The 24,610-nt window shown below is 37.5% G+C and overlaps 1 protein-coding gene across 3 annotated transcripts; it reads right to left on the bottom strand.

The window, feature by feature from the left end:
* Window positions 1-327: 327 nt before the first annotated feature.
* Window positions 328-24,142, bottom strand: LOC141349063 (guanylate-binding protein 1-like). 3 transcript variants are annotated; one of them, XM_073864349.1, is made up of 11 exons: window positions 23,584-23,940; window positions 23,296-23,492; window positions 20,192-20,319; window positions 17,756-17,865; window positions 14,156-14,346; window positions 13,829-14,071; window positions 11,728-12,005; window positions 11,151-11,363; window positions 10,470-10,572; window positions 5,606-5,799; window positions 328-1,786 (listed from the first exon to the last, which is right to left on the bottom strand). In XM_073864349.1, the coding sequence occupies exons 2-11, from the start codon at window positions 23,483-23,485 to the stop codon at window positions 1,670-1,672; spliced, it is 1,767 nt and encodes a 588-aa protein (XP_073720450.1). In that variant the 5' UTR covers window positions 23,486-23,492; window positions 23,584-23,940; the 3' UTR covers window positions 328-1,669. The 3 variants fall into 3 exon arrangements, with proteins under 3 accessions (XP_073720450.1, XP_073720449.1, XP_073720451.1); XM_073864348.1 differs by having other exon boundaries at window positions 329-1,786; window positions 23,296-23,517; window positions 23,658-23,938; XM_073864350.1 differs by lacking the exons at window positions 328-1,786; window positions 5,606-5,799 and having other exon boundaries at window positions 10,561-10,693; window positions 23,296-23,517; window positions 23,658-24,142.
* Between the last annotated feature and the right edge of the window lie 468 nt (window positions 24,143-24,610).

Here is a 24,610-nt window from a genome sequence, read left to right as displayed (position 1 = left end):
AGTGCTCTCGAGAAAGGCCCTACCCATTTTGTGCGTCCCCTACACCTGTGGGGCCCTTACAATTCGGGGCGGCCCTGACAGAAAGAATTCTTGTAAAGTGATCAATCACAGTTTATTTGTTGTTTACGCACCGTTTGTGGCGTTTTGAGCAGAGTGAAGTAAAAAGAGTCATTTCTTTAAAATTAGAAATTAGGATTTTATTTCATTTAGGTTTAATAGATCCTGCAGTTTCCAGCTATTGCTCAAGTGGAAGGGGAGTTTACCTTAAAAACTTGACACATCAGTTTACATTTTTATACAGTTTTTAATACTACATACAGATTTCATGTATGTTCTGAATGTATTCTATTAAAGAAACTGAGAAATAATTATATATGATCACTATAACATTGCAAAAACAACAAATCTAATTCTGGCATGGTGGCCTAAGACTTTTGCACAATACTGTATTTCTAATATGTATATGGCTCCCTCATCTGGCCATATTGAAAATCACTCATGTCATTCACTCATTTGATGTTTCACATGCTTAACCAAGCAAACAGTGTATTGCTACAGTATAACAAAACATCCATCGCCTTCGAGATTTAAAACTCAATAAAACTTTACCTTTCAATAAACTGTAACTGAACTAATTTCATTTTAAAGGGGCCATGGCATGAAAATCTGACTTTTTCCATGTTTAAGTGATTGGGTCGCCAGTGCTTCTATCAATCTAGAAAATGTGAAAAAGATCAACCCAGTAACTTAGTTTTGGCAAGCCATTCTATACAAGCACATGAAAAAATAGGTTGTTGAAATTTGGCTCTCCTTATGATGTCATAAGGAGCCCTTATTATAAAATACAGCCCCTTAATCTGCACTATCCAACCACAGCACTGCCATTTAGTGCAGAGAAAAGCACAATTGAGTTTTAATTGCAACAAACCACCATCATTCTGATCAGTGTTTAAATTTCAGCTCATTTGCATTTTAAATGACACACCCAAAACTTCACATTTTTGCACACACCTACAAAGTGGCAATTTTAACATGCTATAATAAATTATTTATATGATATTTTGAACTAAAACTTCACATATGTGCTCAGGGGACACCAAAGATTTATTTGACATCTTAAAAAAGTCTTGTCCCATGGCCCCTTTAATGTGATATATCCCTTTAATAAGATATTGCCTCTATGGTTTGTAATGCAGTGGCAGGCAATAATAAGAATTGAGTTAAAGGTCATTATCTAGACATTCAGGAGTCAGTGGGGTCCTTAAAAATATTTCAGAACAAAAATCTCAAAATTACTTTTTTTTGGTGGCCCAGCATTTTATTTTATAAATAACCATCATTAGTTATGCATCAAATAATTCAGAAATATCAGTGCAACGTTTACAGCTTTTCAACATAATATTATTATATTTCAATAATTAAGTGATCTTATAAATGAAAGTAATGGCTAGACCATATCACCACATAAACCTACAGAGCATGAAATCTATAAGTAGATATGCATTCATCAGTCTTAGACACCGGTCAGGTGATACTACAGTACATTTAGGAGTGGTTTCCCAGACACGGCTCAAGTCTAGATGCATGTTTCAGCTCCTCATATTTGACCTAAAATATATGTAACTATTCAAAAACATAACAACATAATGCAGGGGTGTCAAGTGTATGATCAGAGGATGCAGCAATCGTCACTACTACTTGAATGGCGTACATTCATTCTATTGATCATCATCTGCAGCTCTGCAGCCTGCTGTTGATGCCTTTCCTGAAGCAAACGCTCCTGTTCCTGTAATATAATATACAAAACATAATGAAACAAAATAGCTGACAAAGACCCTTAACTGCTACAAAGAATATCTGACATCCTAAAACCACAAATGTAATACCCAGCAAGCAATTTGGTGTTTAAAACACATCTAATAGCAGTCCAAACACCCAGATGTGTAGACTAATACAGGGGTTTTCAAAATGGGGTCCTGGGAGCCCCAGGGGGCCTCCAGGAATTTCTAGGGGTTCCCCAAAAATTTCACAGAAAAATAAATTCTACATATACATTCCAGAAATATTTATGCTTGTGTGTTTTCTTTATCAGTGCCCGTTATCTCACTCGCTGGGGTTTGTAAGGCAGTATTTCTTGTAAAGCTGCTATGAAACAAGATTTAAAGGGCCCCTAACCTAGGTATTTTCAGCAATATAAAAATAGTCTCTGATATCCCCAGAATGTGTCTGTTAAGTTTCAGCTCAAAATACACCACAAATCTTTCTTTATACGATGTTAAACATGGCCATTTGTGGCTGCAATGAAAAACGTGCTGTTTTTGTGTGTGTCTCTTTAAATGCAAAGAAAGCTTCTGTTCCCCTCCCCGTATGTAAAGTAGTGGGTAGAGGGCTTACACATGTGCTTTGGACTACATTAAAGCATGTGTGTCTGACAGAAGATTGAACTACGCGCTCATAAGGCGGAGTCTGTGAGTGGTGATGGGTGGGGCGTAATCAATATGACATCACATTGATAGGGGATCCTCAACAGCTTGTTTTGTGTGACTGTTGCAGTTTACACAAAGAAGAATAGATGGATTTACATAATAACATGATGTTTCTGCACACACACTGGCGACTCATTTTCTGAGAGAATCACATTTAAAAGTGCATTTACTAGGCTTTAAGACTTCAAAGTTTATATATTCAACATTACTCATTAGGGGTGCAACGGATCACAAAACTCACGGTTCGGATCACATTGCGGTTTTTAAGGCACGGATCGGATCGTTTTTTAGATCAGCAAAAAAAAGTATGTGAAAATTCTATTAACAAATCAAGAAATTACAAACATTTATAAAAAAGAACAAAGTTGCACATTAAGTAAGGTCTAAAATCATTACAGAAATCAAATGAATAAAAACACTGCATTTATTGTATTAATTAAATGTAATTATTATTTTTTAAAGCTTCAGAAGTGATTTTCTCTTCATCTTAGGTTGTTTGATTAACATTAATGACACAGACTTAAGTAGGTCAATTGAGCTTACTGTCTCTTTAAGACCAAGTATGCACAGACTGCATATCTCTCCATGTGTGCACTACTGAGTCCCCTTAAACGAGCTCTCACACACAGACAGAGGGCGAATTACAAACGGGGCAGCATAACATATATATGGAGCCCTGAGGCGGAGCTGCAGTAACAAACTTTCGCCCAAACGCCCTTGTGGATTTTGACGGCAAATAAATTACCACACAACCTTGGTGTTTATCAAAAAAACTAGGTAAGTCGGGCAGGAATTTTTATCTGGGTGGTCGGAGAAAAACAGCGACATTCTGGATTCGGACAGCAATAAAATCACTGACTACCCCCTGTAAATTATGAAAATACCTTACATCCCCACGAGAAACAATTACCATCCGAATAGGGCTTTAGACATATGGCAAATTTTTTTGACAGGATTACAAATTGGCACAATAAAACAGTTCATACAATGTGACCTCTTGAGGTTGGCGATCATTTATATACAGTGAGAAAAAATAAGTATTTGAACACCCTGCTATTTTGCAAGTTCTCCCACTTAGAAATCATGGAGGGGTCTGAAATTGTCATTGTAGGTGCATTTCCACTGTGAGAGACATGATGTAAAAAAAATCCAGAAATCACAATATATGATTATTTAAAACTATTTATTTGTATGATACAGCTGCAAATAAGTATTTGAACACCTCTCTATCAGCTAGAATTCTGACCCTCAAAGACCTGTTAGCCTGCCTTTAAAATGTCCACCTCCACTCCATTTATTATCCTAAATTATAAGCACCTGTTTGGGGTCGTTAGCTGCATAAAGACACCTGTCCATCCCATACAATCAGTAAGAATCCAACTACTAACATGGCCAAGACCAAAGAGCTGTCCAAAGACACTAGAGACAAAATTGTACACCTCCACAAGGCTGAAAAGGGCTACGGGGAAATTGCCAAGCAGCTTGGTGAAAAAAGGTCCACTGTTGAAGCAATCATTAGAAAATGGAAGAAGCTAAACATGACTGTCAATCTCCCTCGGACTGGGGCTCCATGCAAGATCTCACCTCGTGGGGTCTCAATGATCCTAAGAAAGGTGAGAAATCAGCCCAGAACTACACGGGAGGAGCTGGTCAATAACCTGAAAAGAGCTGGGACCACCATTTCCAAGGCTACTGTTGGTAATACACTAAGACGTCATGGTTTGAAATCATGCATGGCACGGAAGGTTCCCCTGCTTAAACCAGCACATGTTCAGGCCCGTCTTAAGTTTGCCATTGACCATTTGGATGATCCAGAGGAGTCATGGGAGAAAGTCTTGTGGTCAGATGAGACCAAAATATAACTTTTTGGTCATAATTCCACTAAACGTGTTTGGAGGAAGAAGAATGATGATGAGTACCGTCCCAAGAACACCATCTCTACTGTGAAGCATGGGGGTCGTAGCATCATGCTTTGGGGGTGTTTTTCTGCAAATGGGACAGTGCGACTGCACTGTATTAAGGAGATGATGACCGGGGCCATGTATTGCAAGATTTTGGGGAACAACCTCCTTCCCTCAGTTACAGCAAAGATGGATCGAGGCTGGGTCTTCCAACATGACAATGACCCGAAGCACACAGCCAGGATAACCAAAAATGGCTCTGTAAGAAGCATAGCAAGGTTCTGGCGTGGCCAGTCTCCAGACCTAAACCCAATAGAGAATCTTTGGATGGAGCCCAAACTCTGTGTTTCTCAGCGACAGGCCAGAAACCTGACTGATCTACAGAAGGAGTGGGTCAAATTATGTCTCTCACAGTGGACATGCACCTACGATGACAATTTCAGACCCCTCCATGATTTCTAAGTGGCAAAATAGCAGGGTGTTCAAATACTTATTTTCCTCACTGTATATATTTATTGTGATATTGGGTAAAACTAATGTGTGTTTATGCTTTCCTGGTAAACTCTGTGTAAAATATCTACTTTCAGAAATCTTGTTCTGAAGGTCTTTTATCCTCCTCTACAGTTTCACAATACTTCTCTCCAGGTGCATCCCTCCCTTCTGTCTCTCAGCTCATGTCTTATGGCCTTGACCCATCTTATCTCTAGTTTCTGCCTTCTCCTCCTTAACTTCTTTCTCATTTTGTATTTCGCTTTACTTTTAGGCATGTTTTTACACATACAGTATGGATTAAGTGTTTAAATGTATATATTCTTAACTAGATGTCAAAACAAAAACTACAGTGGTGTGAAAAAGTGTTGGTCCCTCTCCAGATGTCTTATGTTTTTGCACATTTGTTACACTTTAATGTTTCAGATCATCAAACAAATTTCAATATTAGTCAAAGATAACACAAGTGAACACAACATGCACTTTTTAAATGAAGGTTTTTATTATTAAGGGTTATTAAACTTGAGGGGGGCAAACACTTTTTCACACCCACTGTATTTTGTATCATTCTTTAAAATAAATAGTGAAGCTACAGTAGCCGCCACAGTACAGACACGTCATCGTCTGAGACAACGTTGTGACCAAACACGCTCTGTTGAGCAGTTTGTCTGTTTAGGGCTACTGTACAGTAAAAACATGGCGGCACAGTGAATGTATTAGTCGTCTTACCCTTAGTCTGGCCTCCTGCAAGCGTTCATTTTCTTGTCTCATTCTCTCTTCTTCAAGTCTTTGCTTCTCCATGAGTTGTCTCATATGCTCCTCATGGGCTCGTTGTTGTTCTTCTAGTATCTGTTTCTGTCGCCGGTTCTCTGCCTCTCGTTCTCTTTGCTCACGTTCTAAAATAAGTCGCCTTTGTCTTTCCACTGTCAAGACAGAGAGACGGTTTAGTGCGTATACAGACATAAACTCTACTTAAAATACATCTGATATCATTTAGGTGTCCAAACACAGGAGAAGAGGATGACGAATAAGATGTTGCATAGACATTGACTAGAATCAACAAAAGACAAAGTTTAGATAATAGTAAACAGGTGATGGCAATGATACCAGGATGGTGAATGACGGGGTGAAAAGGATTATGGAAACTGGAGTCCAGAAAGTAAGGGTAAATGACAGTGGAATCATGATGCTAGGAAGGTGTTAAAAAGATTTAGGGTCAGATTTACTAACATCTTGCGCCAGCACAAACCATCATTTTTGCATTAAATAACAGCTGTCAAGATTTACTGAAGACGCACATTGGATAATTCATGCAGAAGAGGTGTGGTCTAGTTTTTTTTGTGACTGACCTTATTGCATATGCATTTAACCATTTATGGGAGAAAATTGTTTAAATGATTCACCCAAGACGATTTACTACACAATGTTTGTGCGTGAGATATTACTGGTATTTGCGCCATTTTTTAACGCCAAAAAGCATCTCTTAAACCATTTTGCACTAGAAATGGCTGCAATTGTTGCTTATATGAGGCATTATGGCTTTAACAGCTTTCCAGACCTACACGTGCAAAACGGTGACGAAATAAGGCAATATTTGTCAGCTCTGTCAAGTGTTGCGTGCTATAGATGCTGTTTATAGTTGTGCTATGTGCACATGGACACCTTTGTTTTGGAAAAAGAAAAGGCATTAGCCAAACAAAATGTGACTATGGTGTAGCATTCAAAATGCGATCTTTTATTACGTATTTTATTTTTACATTGTAATTACTGGAACAGATATATAGTGTACGAAAATCAGCTATATGAATGTGGTGTGAACAATTTACATGAATGATCAATCTGTGACCCTGGACCACAAAACCAGTCTCATGCCGTATGGGTATATTTGTAGCAATAGCCAACAATACATTGTATGGTTCAAAATTATACATTTCTGTTTTATGCCTAAAAACATTACAATATTATTTACATTTACCTTTAAATAATGTCTCTAAAATTATTTCAGTGATAGAACAACATTTAACTGGACAAATTGTGTTGCTGCAACCTGAGCAGCCTCCTAGCTGCTACAAGCACACTCTGAAAGTGGCGGTGGAGGGTAGAGCACACAGCCCCGCCCCTCCCCCTGCCTGCAGAAGAGTGTCTGATACCAGGCACTGTTGCGCTTTTCAACCACATGGGGGAGCTGTAAATCATTTTTACATGGAAACTACATAGTGTTGCTTTAAGTAAAGATTGTATTTTGTGAAGATATTTAGTAAATGTTCTACCGTAAATAAATCAAAAATGTATTTATCATTAGTAATATGTGTTGCTAAGGGTTTGGACAACAACTTTAAAATGCAATTTGGTTACACTTTACTTGAAGGGGTGTTCATAAGACTAAAATGACACCTTCATAATCATGACATAACATTTGTTATAAACATGAAGGAGATTTTATTCACATTTAGTTATTAAGTGTCATTAGTTTAGTTGTGACATTTTTAATGCAAAGATGACATAGTTTGGGATGTCTTTGTTATGACAACTTAACATACACAAATACATCATAACTGGTCATGACAATTTGACATTACTAAGACAACATAACTGACCAATTTTTACAACTGAGACAAATATAATGTGTCATTAAAATATCACTAAGTGTTAATACTCTGTCATATAGTTTTATAACAGCATCATAAATAATATGCAGTTCATAAAGTGTCCTCCTTGTGTTTAAGAAATAAAATCAATCATCCAATAATAATAATAATAATAATAATAATAAGAAGAAGAAGAAGAAGAAGAAGAAGAAGAATTGATAAAATTGTATTTTAATTGCATTTGGAGACTGATTCAACTAAACTTAAATGAAAACAGCACAATATTGGGTTTAGCCATGCAGCGTTGGGTCCATATTGCTGGAAAAACAGTTAATTACATTAAATTAATTAAATGTTTTGTTAATTTTTTTCTTTTTTGTCAGAAAATTTCAGAACCCTCTGTGTGTATTTTGCACATACATAAAGTTAAGTATAATCTTTTGACATGTCTGTTACATTTTGTTAAGGTATTTACAATTATTTGTATTAACACTTATTGACATTTTAATGAGAAGTTCACTTTGTACCACTGTAGTTGAGGTCAAGAAAAATATTTATGATGCTGTTATAAAAATATTTGACATTGTATTAACACTTAATAACATTTTAATGAAAGTTTAATGTCATGTTAACCCATAAAGCTGGGTTGTTTCTTAAGTTTGATAATTATTCTGCTGTGTCATGTTTATTACAGAAGTTATGATGTATTGGTTTATGTCAAGTTGTCATAACAAAGACATCTCCAACAATATCATCTTTGCATTAAAAATGACATAACTGAACGAATGACACTTAGGGGCTGTCCACACGGAGACGCATATCACTGTATACGTATAAATTTGTTATCGTATTGCCGTTTCGTCCACACGGATCCGGCGTTTTGAGAGAGTGAAACCGCTATTTTTTGAAACCGGGTCCTAAAGTGGATAAATCTGAAATCGACACCCTTGCGGTTTCGTGTGTACAGCCAATCCGTATATTTTGTGAAGCGAAAACGTCATCACATCACGTGTCGGAAGCGTCACACGTAACAGCAACAACAATAAAGGCGGACTATGTGATTGTGTTCGTGCTACAGAAGCAGGCCCGGAGTGGGTAATCGGGAGAACCGGGAGAATTCCCGGTGGGCCGCTTCACTTTTGGGCCGGTCGAGTTTTTTTTTTTTTCATTTGTCACGTTAGTGAGTCTGTCTTCTCTTAAATGACACTTCACACGTTTCCCATTGACACTGCAGCGCGCAGCCTCTGCATGGGTTGTACCATGTGAAGGAATTTTCCCCTCCCCTCCCATAGAGTTGGTTCGGTCCATAGCGCGTCCAAGAAATCTTTTCTCCGGTAGGCTGGGCCGGCCCTACCGTAACAATACGCGTCTGAGAGGAGGAGGGCGAAAAAAAACAGGTTGAAGAAAAAATCCATTAGGATGATGCTGCCAAATGTGACAAACTTACAGATTTATTTTCAAGAGGACAAACAAAAGTGACAACAGGTAACTTAAAGAGAAATACGCCTAGTAATGGTTAGCATTAGCAACGTAATTATTCGGCTAATACCGTTTTCAAACTATTTACAAGCCAACATTTTTTTTGTTAAAATATTAGCCTTTTGTGTATACATGCGATTCATAGACTTTGCAAATATTATGCAAGCAGGTTCTGAGCAGCAGATAAGCTGAAAACGAGGAGGCAATGAGTAAACAATATGAATTAAAGTTATTTAACCCTCAGGTTGTGTTCAGAACCATATAACACCTTTTGTGTTCCCAGTCAAAAATGAGCAGCCCAAAAAAAGCTTATAAATCACTTTTTATGCTATATATTTACCCAATATTGGATTTAATATTTTTTGTCAAACTGTTTTCTTTTTTAATTAGGACTGGGTTTTATATTTCTATTTGCACCTGATTAATCATAGCCCTCATCGCATTAGCAATGCTAATAATTTATCAACCTTTCCTTGTGGAATAGACTCTAAACAGGGCTGGGTTATTTTTGACCCATAATGGGTAAATATTGGACAGAACACGCTGCTGGGTTAAAATTGACCCAATGCTGGGTTGTTTTAACCCAACTGTTGGGTTACTATAATCCATGGTTGCATAACAACAACCCAACATTGGGTTATTTTAACCCAGCATTTGTTCTGTCCAATATTTACCCATTATGGGTAAAAAAATAACCCAGCCTTTTTTAGAGTGTAGAGGAATATTTTGTTAACTTCTCATCTTAAGTGAAATATTATTTACCTTTTACCTTATTTGTTGAACCATGATATTAATAAAAAACTATAGTAAGAGCTGAACTGTTGCTTTATTTATCCAATTTGAAAAAAGTGCTAATTTGGAATAACACTATGGAAAAAGTGGGCCGGTCTTGGGCCTGAAACTCCCGGGCTGAAAAGTGGCCCCACTCCGGCCCTGTACAGAAGCTACTAAAGCCTACTAGCTTTATAAAAAAAAAAAGCTTTATTACAGCAAAATCTATTGCTTCTATGCAATTGTGGTGAGCAACAAGCGATAATGGACAACATCATACGTTGGTTATGCGCATGCTCAAAGTCTTCTTCTTCGTGTATAGTGTATATCTGTGGCAGAATTACAGCGCCCCATACTGGTCTGGCATATATACTACACCGCTTTTAGTCGGTTTCAGTGGTTTCGTGTTTACGGATAATTTTTTTAGAACAAGGAAAAAAATTCTCGCATAGGGAATGCACCGGCTTCGTGTGGACAAAGCCTCAATGACAATTGTCATAAATGTGCATAAATCACATTCATGTTCATGGCAAGTGTGATGTCATTATTATGAAGGTGTTATGTCAGTCTTATGAACACCCCTTCCAGTAAAGTGTTACCGCCAGTGATTTTCTCAATTTTTAGATTTTTTTGCACCCTCAATTCCAGATTTTCAAATACAGTAGTTGTATCTCTTCCAAATATTGTCATATCCTAACAAACCATACATTAATGGAAAACATTTATGTACACATTTACAAATTTGAGTTACTTACATTCTTTCTGATGTTCTGCTGCAGTCAAACAGTCATCTGTCGCTTGAATCAATCTTCCAGTATCTTCTTTCTCTTCCAAATACTTTCCTAATACCTCCTCGCTCTGTTAAAAAAGATGCAAATTCTTACTTGTTTGTACTATATGTCTTTTTCTCTCTCTCTGTAACCCCATTCACGCTGCATGTTGATCCCAGAAAAATCCCATAAAATTCCCGGTGAGACTTCTGCGTGAACACAAACACATCCCGTAATTGTTTCCGTACACAATTTTAAAGGTGCAGTGTGTAATTTTTAGAAGGATCTCTTGACAGAAATGCAAAATAATATACAAACTGTATTATCAGGGGTGTATAAAGACCTTTCATAATGAACCGTTATGTGTTTATTACCTTAGAACGAGACCATTTTACCTTCCCCTGACGTGGAAGTCGCCATTTTGTGTCGCCATTTTTCTACAGAAGCCCCTAACGGACAATTTTTTTAACCAAGTTGTCTCCGGCAATGACGTGTTTGTCCGGTGGCAGCTACCTTAGCTTCTCTATGTGTTTCAAAAGCGAGGGGTGAGCAGTGGACTAAGCCTTTGGTTGCAATTTGCAACCTCACCACTAGATGCCGCTAAAATTTACATACTGCATCTTTAATAAGAAAAATAAATGCAAGAAGTGTGAGTGTATTTTGTACCATTATTTGGGTCTGTATTTTTGATCTATAATCTCTGGATAGCTGCGTAAGTGTGTCTCTGTACCGTCTGTGTCCTCCAGGTTTCATGTAGTCTTTATTACGCAAGCTGTTTTCCAGCGGCTCAAACACACATCGCAGAACCGACTGACACAGGTTTTTAGATTCTTCCTTATTCTGTTCACACAAACGCTCATATTGTGTTTGAATATTCATCTGCAGAAACAGATACAGAGATAAAGACGCTCACTCTATGGCTCCATCCAGCTAGAAAAACTTATCTTGAGGTTTTTGCTAACTTTATATGCTACAAACTGTATTATTCATGTGGTCTTTAACAAAAAATAAAACCTATTTTCACAACATTGCATGTTTTATACATTGATTTATACTATATTTTAGTATGGTTATGCACAAATAAGATACATACATTACCATGTTTATGCTTTAATTACATTATTATACATTTTTTAATAGTTTTATTTTACTTCCTGGCTATGATCACACTTCCTTTTCTGCTGTTTATCTGTATGTCTTTCTCTAACCATTTACTTTGGTTTGTGTGTATGTTTGCAGGTACCGCAAGCTGTTGTTGGTAAGTTTGATCCGTGTCATTGAAGGACTGACGCATGAAGACTTCAATAGCTTTCTTCTTCACACTTTCATGAATATTAGTCAGCTGTTTTGGATCAACTGGAAACTGGATTGATTTGAGCATCTCAGACCCGTAGAGCTGAAGAGCTTCATTCACTGCTTGTTTATTATGGATCTTAGCCAGAGAAATCACTGCGTTTTCCAGACACGGTACACTTCCACTGCGGATTGACTCCACATACACTTCCGCCATATTACCCAAAACTACCAAAACAAACATATTCACACTTGTACTTCATTTTCATTAGTACAGAGAAATTGAATTAAAGTTTAAATAAATAAAGTTTAAACATTCATGAGTAAAAGCAAAAAAAACTGTTATTTATAAAAATCAGTGGCGGCTCGTGACTGCTCATCCGATGGGCCCAAATTCAAAATATGTGTTTGTTGCGTCATGTGAACCATGTGCATCACGTGTTTTGTCAAAATAAGTGCCTGCTGCACACGCGTCAAAACCGTTTATGATAAAAGAGACGCTCACATTCACAAAATACACACAAGACACTCCCTTAACAGTAAACTCTGATTAATCATGAGATTATGCGATTATCTGGCAAATCATAAAGAAATAATTATCATGAACCCTCATTTAGACACGTCTGCAGCAGGCACTTATTTTGACAAGACACGTGATGCACACAGGATCACTTGACGCACCAAACAAATATTTTGAAATGACGACCACCAAGGCTTTAAACCGGTTCACGCAACGAAAACCAGAAACTTTTGATGTTTTGCAAGGAACAGAAACAAAACCAGAAACTTTCAAAAGATATGTTCCGGATCAGAAATGTTTATTTAAAATAAAAGTAACGGGTTAATACCCTAATTTTTTCGTTCTTTGACAAGATTTCTGTGCAATACTCGGTGAAGTTAACTTGTTCACGTGTTTCAAAGGCTTGCAAATGTTATCACTTAAGTGATTTTAAACAATTTAACCGCACATGCGGTTGAATGTGTCCGGTCCAACTCCGCCCTTCGAAGATCAGAACTCTTGATGTATAAACTTGAGAGTCCCAACAAACACAGAACGTTCCCCTAATGTTAGTTTTTGGTTATTATTTTGGGAACCAAATAATAATGCTCTGGGAACGTTATTTTTAGGTTTTATTTTTTGCAACCATAAAATAACGTTCTCATAACGTTGCAGGGTGCAGGATAATTATAACGTTAGGAAAACATTAGGAAAACGTTAAACTAACCTAAAACTAACTTCTAACGTTATTATAACGTTAAATAAACGTTAAACTAACCTAAAACTAACGTTCACCTAACGTTATTATAACGTTAGGGGAACGTTAAACTAACCTAAAAATAAAGTTTTTTTCTGTAAAGAAAACTTTCCTGGCTAACCAAAAACAAACGTTAAAACATTAGGGGAACGTTTTTAGAACCAAAAACTAACGTTAGAAAAACATTTTAGGAACCAAAAATTGTTAGCTGGGGTTGCGCTACTGTGTCTCATACTGTAGTCCATTAAAATACATTTGGCGAATAAAGCACTGAAAATCAACGTAAATTTCACTTTATGTGGGGCGACTGTTTATGCTGCACCTTCTTGCCAAAGCGCCGTTATGAATTCGTCCTCCGTCTGTGCGCATGTTTAAGTGAACTCAACAAAGGTAGGCATGTCAAAATCACAGTTATGCCGCTTACATAATGTAGCCTTTTTTAATGTTTGATGACAAGATAGAGACTTAAGGAAAATTATGTAGACTAATAATTTAAGTTTAATGTCCTAATGATCAGCCTATTTATTTGTATGTCCCACAGCTGACATGGAACGTTATTAACCGGTTCAGGAACGTCAATTTTAGGGTTGAACCGAAAACGTTAACATACTGTTTCTGTTCGGAACGAACCAATTTGGAAAAAATTCTGGTTCAAAGCCCCGCGAACCACACACATGAAGGGCTACATACATGTTGTAATGAACTTCGCATCAAGCGGCCCTGAAAAAAAAGTCACCGGCCACCACTGATAAAAATGGCATTTATATGTCTTATAATAAATTCTGTGGTCCTCACCGGTTCCTGTGACTGTGCAACCTGCCCCCATAGTTTTGGACGGTGCACTGCTGTAGATGTATTCACAGAAAACGTTTGCCTCTTGCAGGAACTCTGGATCGAGCTCAGCCTCCGTCAGCTTCTCCATTCTCTTCATGTCCTTCGGTGTAGCAGGTCGAGGGAAGACGAAACACTTTCTCGTCACAAAGAAATTCTGCAGACAGCGGCGTCGCAGATTACACTGCTCAATCCTATCTGAGTCACCTATGAATAATAAAGAATTACAGATTACCACTGCTGTCATTTGTAACTCAAGTTTATCACTTGAAGTGTGTGTGTTTTTCTTACCTGGTTTAGGTTCCAGAGCTCCCTCCAGATATTGGTCAGCTGTGATTGGTTTATCGTCTTTTTCTAGCTCTAGACAGAAGTCACGAACGGTCCAGACAAAGGTTGGAAAAACATTCAAGTATTGCTCACTTTCATCCATGTTGTCTTGTTTCGCCTTTATATGGATGTGCTCTCTCAGTTCTGTCATGTATCTATAGCAGTGGCATTTAGGAGAAATGACACTGTGTGCTTGTGTGTGTAGTGTATAACACAGTGTAGACCAGGGGTGTCAAACTCATTTTAGGCTGAGGGCCGGATGGTAAATAACGCCTCAAAGTGAGGGCCGGATCATTTTTTAAACCTTAGTGTGCTGATAATTGTCTTAAAATTAACTAAACAAACCAATTAATTAGTTTGTTTAGCAAGAAAACCAGAGAAACACACAGCTCTGTGAAAACTACATTTCATAAGTCACACTCATTTTGTACATATTATACACACAAATTTACATCTGTACAAAACCCACTGGCCTTAGGTTGAAAAGCTTTAATTTAACTTCTTTTGCCTTAATGCCAAAATTATTTATAAACCATTCACTTTTCTTTGTAATGAGAACAGTCATTTAGAAAATGAAAATGCTTGATGGGGCAGTGGCCCAAAAGCAAAAAGGGCACTATGGGGGGTGATACTATTATTATGGTTTTAATGAAGTATTATAAATATGATGTGTTATATTACTAGCATCAACTTAGACAAGTGATTATAATGGGAAATATAATAGCAAGAATTAAAGTCTGCTAAACATTCAATATGATTTACCTGTTGGCTTGATGGAGCTTTGAATCCATGTTTGCAATGTTGAACTGCCTTTAGCAGCCTCTCTTTCCGTTCTCTGTCGTTGTTTTGGGAAGGCATTGGTGTTTTTTGTATTTTTTTTCTACAAAGTGTGCCAACAACAGCAAATTAAGTGTTTATATTAACTTAGATCTGATCCGGAACATTAAATCGATTAGACAAGCATTGTAACGTTGATACCAAGAATGTGGATATTTTGTTGTTGTTTGCTTGGTAACTTGTTAGCACTTTTAGAACACCGACAGCAAATCATTACCGGAAGAAATAGATAAACAAACTTACAAATGACTAATTCTGTTGTTTAACAACTGATATAATGTAATGAATCTACCTGTTAATGCAACGAACTTCGGAAACTGTCGTCTTCGCTCTCCAGGCAGAGAGTGAACACCGTCACAGAGATGCTGCGGAGCGGTCGGGAAAACACGAAGTGGATCGCCGGAATCAGTGGATCTTTAGCGGAGCGGTAACAATAAAACGGCAAGATTTTTGGGCACCGTGTTTAGTCTATGTTCCGCGTTTTGCTGCTTTCCGCAAGTCTCTCATATTAAAAACGAACTAGACACCCGCCTGAAAGGGTTTTTAAAATATGTATTTAATATTTAATAAAACTGTATAAATCATCATGCGGGCCGGATTGGACACCTTTGCGGGCCGTATCCGGCCCGCGGGCCGCATGTTTGACACCCCTGGTGTAGACAAAGAGTTGAGAGGGTTACAAATTACCATAAACCTTAGTAACCCTACACTTTATTAATAAATAGTATTTCACTATTTTAAACCAAAATGTGTTATAATGTTTTGACAATAATTACGGATAAAATCATTTTATTGTGAAACTGGGATTTAAAGGAACAGTATGTAAGAAATTTATATCAAATTAACCATAAAATGGCCCTGATGTGTCACTAGACATTAAAGGGGATCGCACACCGGCCGCGCAGCTCAGCGCCGCGCAGCGCCGTTCTAAAAAAATCGAACACATTGCTTTCTGTGAGTATACGCAACCCGGCGCCGCCCAGCTGTGACTCAGGAAGTTGTTCAAATCCCTGTCGCGCCACACAGCGCCACTCACATAGTTTAACATTAAATGACATCATATTTGTCCCAAATCATTAAGGATTAACATTGGCTGCTAATGTATATTTTGCATTTTGAAGTAGACGCTATCTGACGAAGCTTGCGCTATTTAATGTGCACTTCCGGTTTACAATACCTCAGAGTTCTCCTAGGCGCGACACTACGCGGCGCTGAGCTGCGCGGCCGGTGTGCGATCCCCTTAAGAAATAATTTTCATTTCATATACTTTTATCACTGACAACAGTGGTCCAGCCAGGATATTGTCATTTAAAAAGTGAAGTTGCAGCCCTCAACTGATGTTTATGTTGTCATGTTGTGTATTGGCCGCCAGCTTTGTGATTGCACTACCAGTTTTAGCCACAAGTTTTGTGATTGCAGTACCAGTTTTGGCCACAATCCTACATACTGTTCCTTTAAGTCTAAACACACACACACACACACACACACACACACACACACACACACACACACACACACACACACACACACACACACACACACAATGCTGGGTTATAAAAACAGCTTGATTTAGAACTTTTTAGATTGTATTATTGACTATAGACCTTTTGCGTGTTTGTTGCAAACAGAGATGACTTTTTTGTGGGCGGAGCCCAACTGGTGGCAGAAAGTGAATGCTTCTCAATAGCTGTGTGAAGTGTTTTAGCGTTAAACTTTGATTTTTATGGATCCGGTGTTCTGTTGAAGTCTGTTTCCCTTATATTTCTCTTAAGTCTAATGTTTTTATAACGTTTTCACCAAGTTACGTTTATTTTTAAAATAAATTAAAAGTTTAAATGGCTTGGCTACTGATATGTGTGAATGTATGTAATGTATATGTATTGTTCTTTATTGGTAAATCAATTATTTTTACAGTATGAATCGCTGACGAACTTATAAGAGCAATACTATCATGTATTCTGTATAATATCATTTATTAAATATTTCATCATTTTCCTGTTTTCAATTTCTTCCTTATATTTATAGCCTACGTGTTTGTTCTAAAACTATTATGTTTACATACAAATTAATTTGTATAAGCCTTTTATATATTATTAACACTTTACATTGTGTGTGTGTGCGATATGTTTATATATTTATTAGTAAACATCATAATTTAGAACAAACAGGAAGAAATACATAGGCTAAGATATAAGGTAAAAAGAAGTAATAGAAAACGAAAAAAATACGAAAACTTTAATAAATGGTAATATTATTGATATTATGAACTCATTCAAATCTTTAATCTTTCTAAATGAATTATAAACGTAACGTGATGAAAACGCTATAAGAGACACATCGAGGGAACAGACTTCGACAAAACTCCGGATATCTTCTCTAATTATTTTCTATTGTAATTATTAAAAGATTTCCAAATGATTTCATCACTCCAGTCTGTCCGGTTGAGGGCTTATTGCAACCATAAACACCTACATTTATCTTCAAATGGTGTCTTCGACGACAGTATACTATAAAAATGAAGGTCATCTATTTTGGCATTCCTATTCTGACACTCAACAGCACAACAAGACATTTTCTAGTAAGTTATATTGTTCGTTTCACTCGTGTCTAATGCACTGTTTTTCTGCCACCACATGCGCGCGCGACGTAACTGTGACGTCGATTCGCAAAAGGTCTATAAGGTGTCATTATTATGAGATTAGGGTATAGTATTAAATATAAGGATACTGTAGTCTTTCCAGTGCCATATTATCTATGACTCCCAAGCTGTTGTACACGAGGGTGCTGCTGAGCAGAAGAGCCAGACAGAAGATCCAAGTGTCATGTTTCTCATCCCCCTGAAACATACAGATCCAGTCAGCTGACAAATAGTTGAACTTATGTTAAAGGCGGGGTGGGTGTTTTTTTAAAACACTTTGGAAAAGGGAGTAGGGCCGAGTACCAAAACACACTTGTAGCCAATCAGCAGTAAGGGGCGTGTCTAGTAAGCAACATAATTGTCTGGGTTGCGTATGTGTGGGGCGGGTCTATCAAAAAGAAGGTCCAGATTCTATTGGGGTAGGGGCGTGTTTGTTTAGGTGATTTCAAATGTCAAAATTGGCTTTCAAAGATCATGCACCCCGCCTTTAATAGCCCTGTCAAAAGATCACTGTAAGAGTCCTTAATCATTAAACCATAAACTGAATGTTGTTAACAGCATCCCAGAAATAATTTTTTTTTTAATAAGATGAACATAAATAATATTTATTTAAACTGTGTTCCTGAATGTAAATCAAGCATTTCCCATTGAAAATTTGATTAGATCTGGGCATGACAGGGATTTAAATGTATTAAGTAAGGGATAATGTATAGGCAGCCGGTTGTTATCACAGAAATAAGCCCCAACAGTGTGATTAGGATGCGAAGCGGATGGTCTTGTATCGCACTAAAGGGGCATATTTCGCAATAACAACTGTCTGCCTGTTCATTATCCCGCTTATTAAATGTTAATATACCTCATAAGTAAAGTAAGGTTGATTTATGATTGAAATATCTTATTGCTCATTTTTAACGAATGCAGAACCTTTGCGAGGAAAACATGTTTACATTCAGTTTTAAGATGATACAAGACATTCACATGTCACAAACACACTATTTGGTTTAATCATTTGTAAATATGTCATATATGTTATTAAAGGGGACATATCATGAAAATCTGATTTTTTTCCATGTTTAAAGGAATAGTCTACTCATTTTCAATATTAAAATATGTTATTACCTTAACTAAGAATTGTTGATACATCCCTCTATCATCTGTGTGCGTGCACGTAAGCGCTGGAGCGCGCTGCAACGCTTTGATAGCATTTAGCTTAGCCCCATTCATTCAATGGTACCATTTAGAGATAAAGTTAGAAGTGACCAAACACATCAACGTTTTTCCTATTTAAGACGAGTAGTTATACGAGCAAGTTTGGTGGTACAAAATAAAACGTAGAGCTTTTCTAAGTGGATTTAAAAGAGGAGCTACATTTTATGGCGTAATAGCACTTCTGGGAGTACTTCGACTCGGCGCAGTAACACCCTCCCTCTCCCATTATGAGAGTGAGAAGGGGAGCGGACTTTTCAGGCGAGTTGAAGTACTCCCAAAAGTGCTATTATGCCATAAAATGTAGCTCCTCTTTTAAATCCGCGTAGAAAAGCGCTACGTTTTATTTTGTACCACCAAACCTGCTCGTATAACTACTCGTCTTAAATAGGAAAAACGTTGATGTGTTTGGTCACTTCTAACTTTATCTCTAAATGGTACCATTGAATGAATGGGGCTAAGCTAGATGCTATCGAAGCGTCGCAGCGCGCTCCAGCGCTTACGTGCACGCACACAGATGATAGAGGGATGTATCAACAATTCTTAGTTAAGGTAATAACATATTTTAAAATTGAAAATGAGTAGACTATTCCTTTAAGTGCTATAATTGGATCCCCAGTGCTTCTATCAACCTAGAAAATGTGAAAAAGATGGACCCAGTAACTTAGTTTTGGTAAACCATTCTCTGCAAGCATGTGAAAAAATAGCTCATTGAAATTTGGCTCCCCTTGTGATGTCAGAAAGGGATAATACCGCCCCTTAATCTGCACTATCCAACCACGGCACTGCTATTTAGTGTAGAGGTCAGAATCAGAAATACAAAATCTATAGGTGACATTTTAAGCTATTTATCTGTCTTGCTGTTTCTATGTGTGGAAGGCCTACATGTATGTGAGAAACCTTTAAACGTCAAAACTCAATGTATTTATTGTTATTGCTTTGTGAAGTGAACTTGTCTTGTTTACATATCGTTAGCCCCAAAGCATAATTGCCTAAGTCATATTTCAATGTTTTTGGAAAACACAAAAAAAACACAATATTTAAAATTAGAAATCACATTGTTATGGTAAGGCGGATAGTGTTTTTGGATTCTAATAAGTGTTGTGCTTGGCTAAGGACATAGGCAGAAAGGCAGGATGATGCACCAGTGGAAGGACAGTAAAAGTAGACAGATATCACAATTTGGCTAAAAAAATGACTTAGGCAATTATGCTATGAGGCTAACGATATTCTAGGTAATTGTTAAAAAAGAATTCTAGTTAATATATCACTGCACAGAAACAAATCATGAAAATGCTTTTTGCGATATATTGATGTACCTTGTCCACATCTCCAAGTCCTTCAGTGTCCAGCAGCACCAGAGTGTGTCCTGCTTTAGAGGGATGAGGGACACACCACATCCAGATCCCTTTGGTCTTCGACTCGATAGTGTTACCGAGAGCAAAGCCTGAGGCACAGCAAAATAAAATATAAAAAAATATGAAATTCAATCTTTTTTACTGTGAGCCCGGAGTGAGCTGATACATATGTGTACCAAACCTCGTTAAGATATCTCAAACCGTTCACGAGTTATTGCCATTTCAGTGACGATAGGCTACTTCCTGTATGGAGTTTTGGCGCCCCTTATGCTGAGTTTACACCAACCGCGTTTCAGGCATCAAAATCGCGTCTAAAGCACGTGGTTTGCCGCTTGAACAATTTGGATGCATTCGCACGAGTAGAGCGGAGTAGACGCGCGGAAAAAGCAAGCATTTGACGCGCGTCAGAGGCAAACTCCGCTTCTTGCGGGAGGGGCAAGTGCTATGCGGTTGTCTGTTTGCAAGATGACTGTTGACTGTTGTGCATTTATCGAGAGAGTTACCAGTTTGTATTTGGTAACTTTACTATAGAGGGAAAATAAACTGCGCGAGTCGATAAACGTCACGTGACTCAAAAGTAAAATGTGTATTACAACTTATCAGGTTGCCCAATGTCCTCACTAACACTCTTCCAAGCGAGGTCCTTTTTATTCCTGTCTCCTCTATAGAAATATTTGTGTCGTATAGCTCCGGGTGACTGCTTACGGACAATACCAAGCGTTGGTTGAATGCATGACACCGGGCGGGGCCGCCACCACAGCAGCAAGCAGGCTCCTGATTGGATAACGCGGCGCGAAATTCCGCCAAAGTTCAAATTTTTCAACTCGGGGGTCAGCCGCAAATTCGCGTGAACCGCAAAATGCACAAAAAGCACCATTCGCGCGTACCGAGCATACCGCGCACAACGCTCAATTTGCGCCTTACGCGCGAAAGAGGCGGAAACTCATCTTCCGCGCCGTGCCGAACCCCTCTTCCATGCCGCGGGACCTCCTGACGTGCTTCAACGCGTCTTCACATTGACTTAACATTGAAATCACTCGCGCTTCACGCCTCTACCGCGGTTGGTGTAATCGCAGCATTAGTGACCCTGAAGCGAAATTTCACATTCTGTTCGATAATTATTTACCTACTCACTCCACAGATTTCTCCTGCGTTGGAACGATTCCGATCAGGTGAAAAACCTAGGACTAGTTCATTTTGGCTTGAAATGCATATTATGCAAATTGCATACCGAAAATGAAATCGGAGATATAATTTTTTTAAGTTAGGAGCCAGGGATTACAATGATACCAAACACTTGAGTGTCTGATATCCGGTTTAGGAGTTATGAGGCCCAACGCGTTGGGCATTGCTATAGCGCCACCTATGGGCCGATTTGGCTGATTCACTGTATCTGAGTAGCCTGCTAATATACAACCAGTTAACCAAGTGGCAAGTTTCTACGACTTACGAGCCGTTTCTCAATGTCAAGGAAGGATCCTTGGAAGCTAGAATTTCGAGGATGCTACGTCATCGGCGTCCGTCGAAGGACTGTTCCAATCTTGAGGATCCTCGAAATTTCAGCCAAGGATTGAGTCCTTCGTTCGAGAAATATCCCATATACAGGAAAGGATGCATATTTGTATCCTTCATGCGCTGAAATCACCCACAATCCTATGCGCGCTGCACCGAAAGCACACCTTTCAATCACGCAATGACGTAATGACGTGCACTTGCTAGCCTGTTCCATTTAACGTGTTCTCCGAATGCTTAAATGAGCCTCGCCTAGCCTCTGAAGGAAGTGACTTGTAAGGACTAGTCCTGCTAAGGAAGTATCCTTGACATTGAGAAACGGCTACGGTTTGTGATTTGAACGAGGCATCATTACGTCATAATCAATGGTTCACCACGAGGGGGAGTTGATCACAAAGTGAACCCAGTATCTAATATGGTAAGGTGAACTCGGGTCAGTTTTATTATGAAAGTAAAAAAAAAAATCATCCTTCTGAGTAATAACACTTCCATTTTGTCTACTTTTTGTTTATAGACAGACTTAATGACAAAATGTGCATAATTAAAAGGGGAGTTAGTTTTAATCATTTGTTTGCGCTAAATAAAACAAACAAACAAAAAAATTAACTTACGGTTTAAGTTAATTAATGTATTTTTTCTTAAAAAAAAAAAACTATTATTAGAGAAATCTTGCAATTATTTTGTAAAAAGTTTGAACTGAGCTCTTGTTTTTTTTTTTTTTTTAGTATTTTCTTTAGGTTTTTTATTATTCAATGCTTTGAACAAGAAATACAAAAAGGCATTAATAACTAGGAAAATTACAAGAGAAGACTGAGATTACACTCAATTTACATTCATTGTTCTGCTACATATAAAGTAAAAAAATGAAAGAAAAAGAAATAACATAAAATTATAATACGGGGAATTTCACATTAATCAAAATCCTGTAATAAGTTACATAACATAAGTATCTTGCTTTGGGACCTTTCATCCTTTTTAACGTCTCCAAATATTTGCAAATTCCTATTATATTTACCAAGCAATTAAAATAGGTACAACATAAACTCTTGTTACAAATCTAACATTTGTATCTTATAAAATACATACATAAAGGGTAGAAGAACATGGGGCAACTGAGCTCTTGTTACTTTTACAATGTTTTCGCCAGCAGGTGGCGCCATTCTTAGATGTTTCGAGCGGTTCGAAACAGTGAATCATTTTCCGAGATTCAATTGATTCAAAGCTTCGAAAAGTTTCGTTTCTCCCTACACTAAAACAAAAAGTTGATCCGAGTTTAAAAGAAAAAGTGACATGAGGTTTAAACAGTCTTGATCACATCAGTTTAGGATTATATCTCACAGCTGTACCTTTGAGTTCTTAAAATAAACAGTTTTGCACAAAATGTCGGTCCGTAATGTTGCTTAAGGGACAATTCATTTCAATTTGTCGATTTCCCATCATTAGTTTAGCTTACTTGAATTTATTCAGTCATGTAACCGGTTAAAGTTACTCATATAAAAACTTTTTAATTATATGAACAATACTTCCACCAAACAAACAATAGTTTCTCTGACCTGACTGATGTCCTGCCAGGCGGTTCATGAGGTAAGATTTGCCCGTCCGGTAAAGTCCCACCACAGACACGACCACAACCGGCTCCGCGATGCCGTCCAGAATGACTTTAGCATCTTTATTCACACACAACATCCCCTTAACATCAGTGTCGATCAAACACACTGGAGCTGACATCAACCTACACGACATCTCTCTACTTCACACACAAACTCAAGAAGAAACTGTAACAACAGGCACATAAAAAATACGGCATTAGGATACTTTAGATTTTCTTTAAAAATACTTACAAATTAAATTGGACTATTGGTCACCCTTGAATAAAAAGCACTTAGTTTCTTTATTGGTTTATTCTTCAGTTTACCTGCTGTAAAGTCAGCTGCTCCTCCAATAAAGAAACTCACCCCGCTTTGGAATCATATGAATGGGTGAGTCACGTGCTCTTAGTGAAAGCGAAAGTGAAGCTCCTTTTGTAGACCCGTTTCAAAGAAATCCACATTTGAACATTTCCCTTAGTGGTCTATCACCTTCAACACAGGAAAGTACACGATGATTTTGTTTTTAAAAAGAGGAAATAAAGGACACCCAAAATATGTGTAGTGCATAGTGTCTGCAGGCTATATTGATAAAAAAACAGACATAAATGCAGTTCTGTCTTGTGTTTCACCTGTCCATGTCTTTTATTTTGTGGCCCATGTTTGTAATTGGGTGATTCTCACGAAAACTTGGTTTTAAAAATGTCAAGCATGAAAATGTAAAAATTGCTTAAATTTACTTTTTTCCCCACCAGACATTGAAAAACAAAGTCTGGAGTAAATGGGAACATTAATTTAAAAACTTTTACTTATCATTTAACACTTTTTGTAACATAATTTAAAAAAATAGTCCTAAAAAATCTCATTACCGCAACAGTCAGAAAACATGAACACTGACATATTTTCAAAATGACATGACAAACCTGAAAGAACATAATTTGGAGATTCTGCACATGCATTTAAAATCAAAGTATTATGCTTCTATTAATTAAATTAACATTTAATAAGCATCGGTTGCGGTAATGATAATCAAAATGTCGTGTAAGCATTCTGACAAGACAATATTTCAAATTAACTGTAAAAATGATCTTACCTGATAGCCATCTTGAAGTAACTGGTCCATGTGCTTGGTCACTCAAAATTTAACTTTATTAAAATTCTGTGTGCTTAAACTGTTCTCAAAAAGTGTTGCGGAGGATGAGAACATCAGGCATGGACACATCATTTTCCTAATTTTTCTTCATTATTATTATACATGAATATTCAGTAAATATTTTTTCTG

Source organism: Misgurnus anguillicaudatus, unplaced genomic scaffold (genome assembly GCF_027580225.2).
Source record: "Misgurnus anguillicaudatus unplaced genomic scaffold, ASM2758022v2 HiC_scaffold_26, whole genome shotgun sequence".
Classification (NCBI taxonomy): domain Eukaryota; kingdom Metazoa; phylum Chordata; class Actinopteri; order Cypriniformes; family Cobitidae; genus Misgurnus; species Misgurnus anguillicaudatus.
Note: the sequence above shows the minus strand (reverse complement) of the source record. Positions and strands in the feature narration are given on the sequence as shown.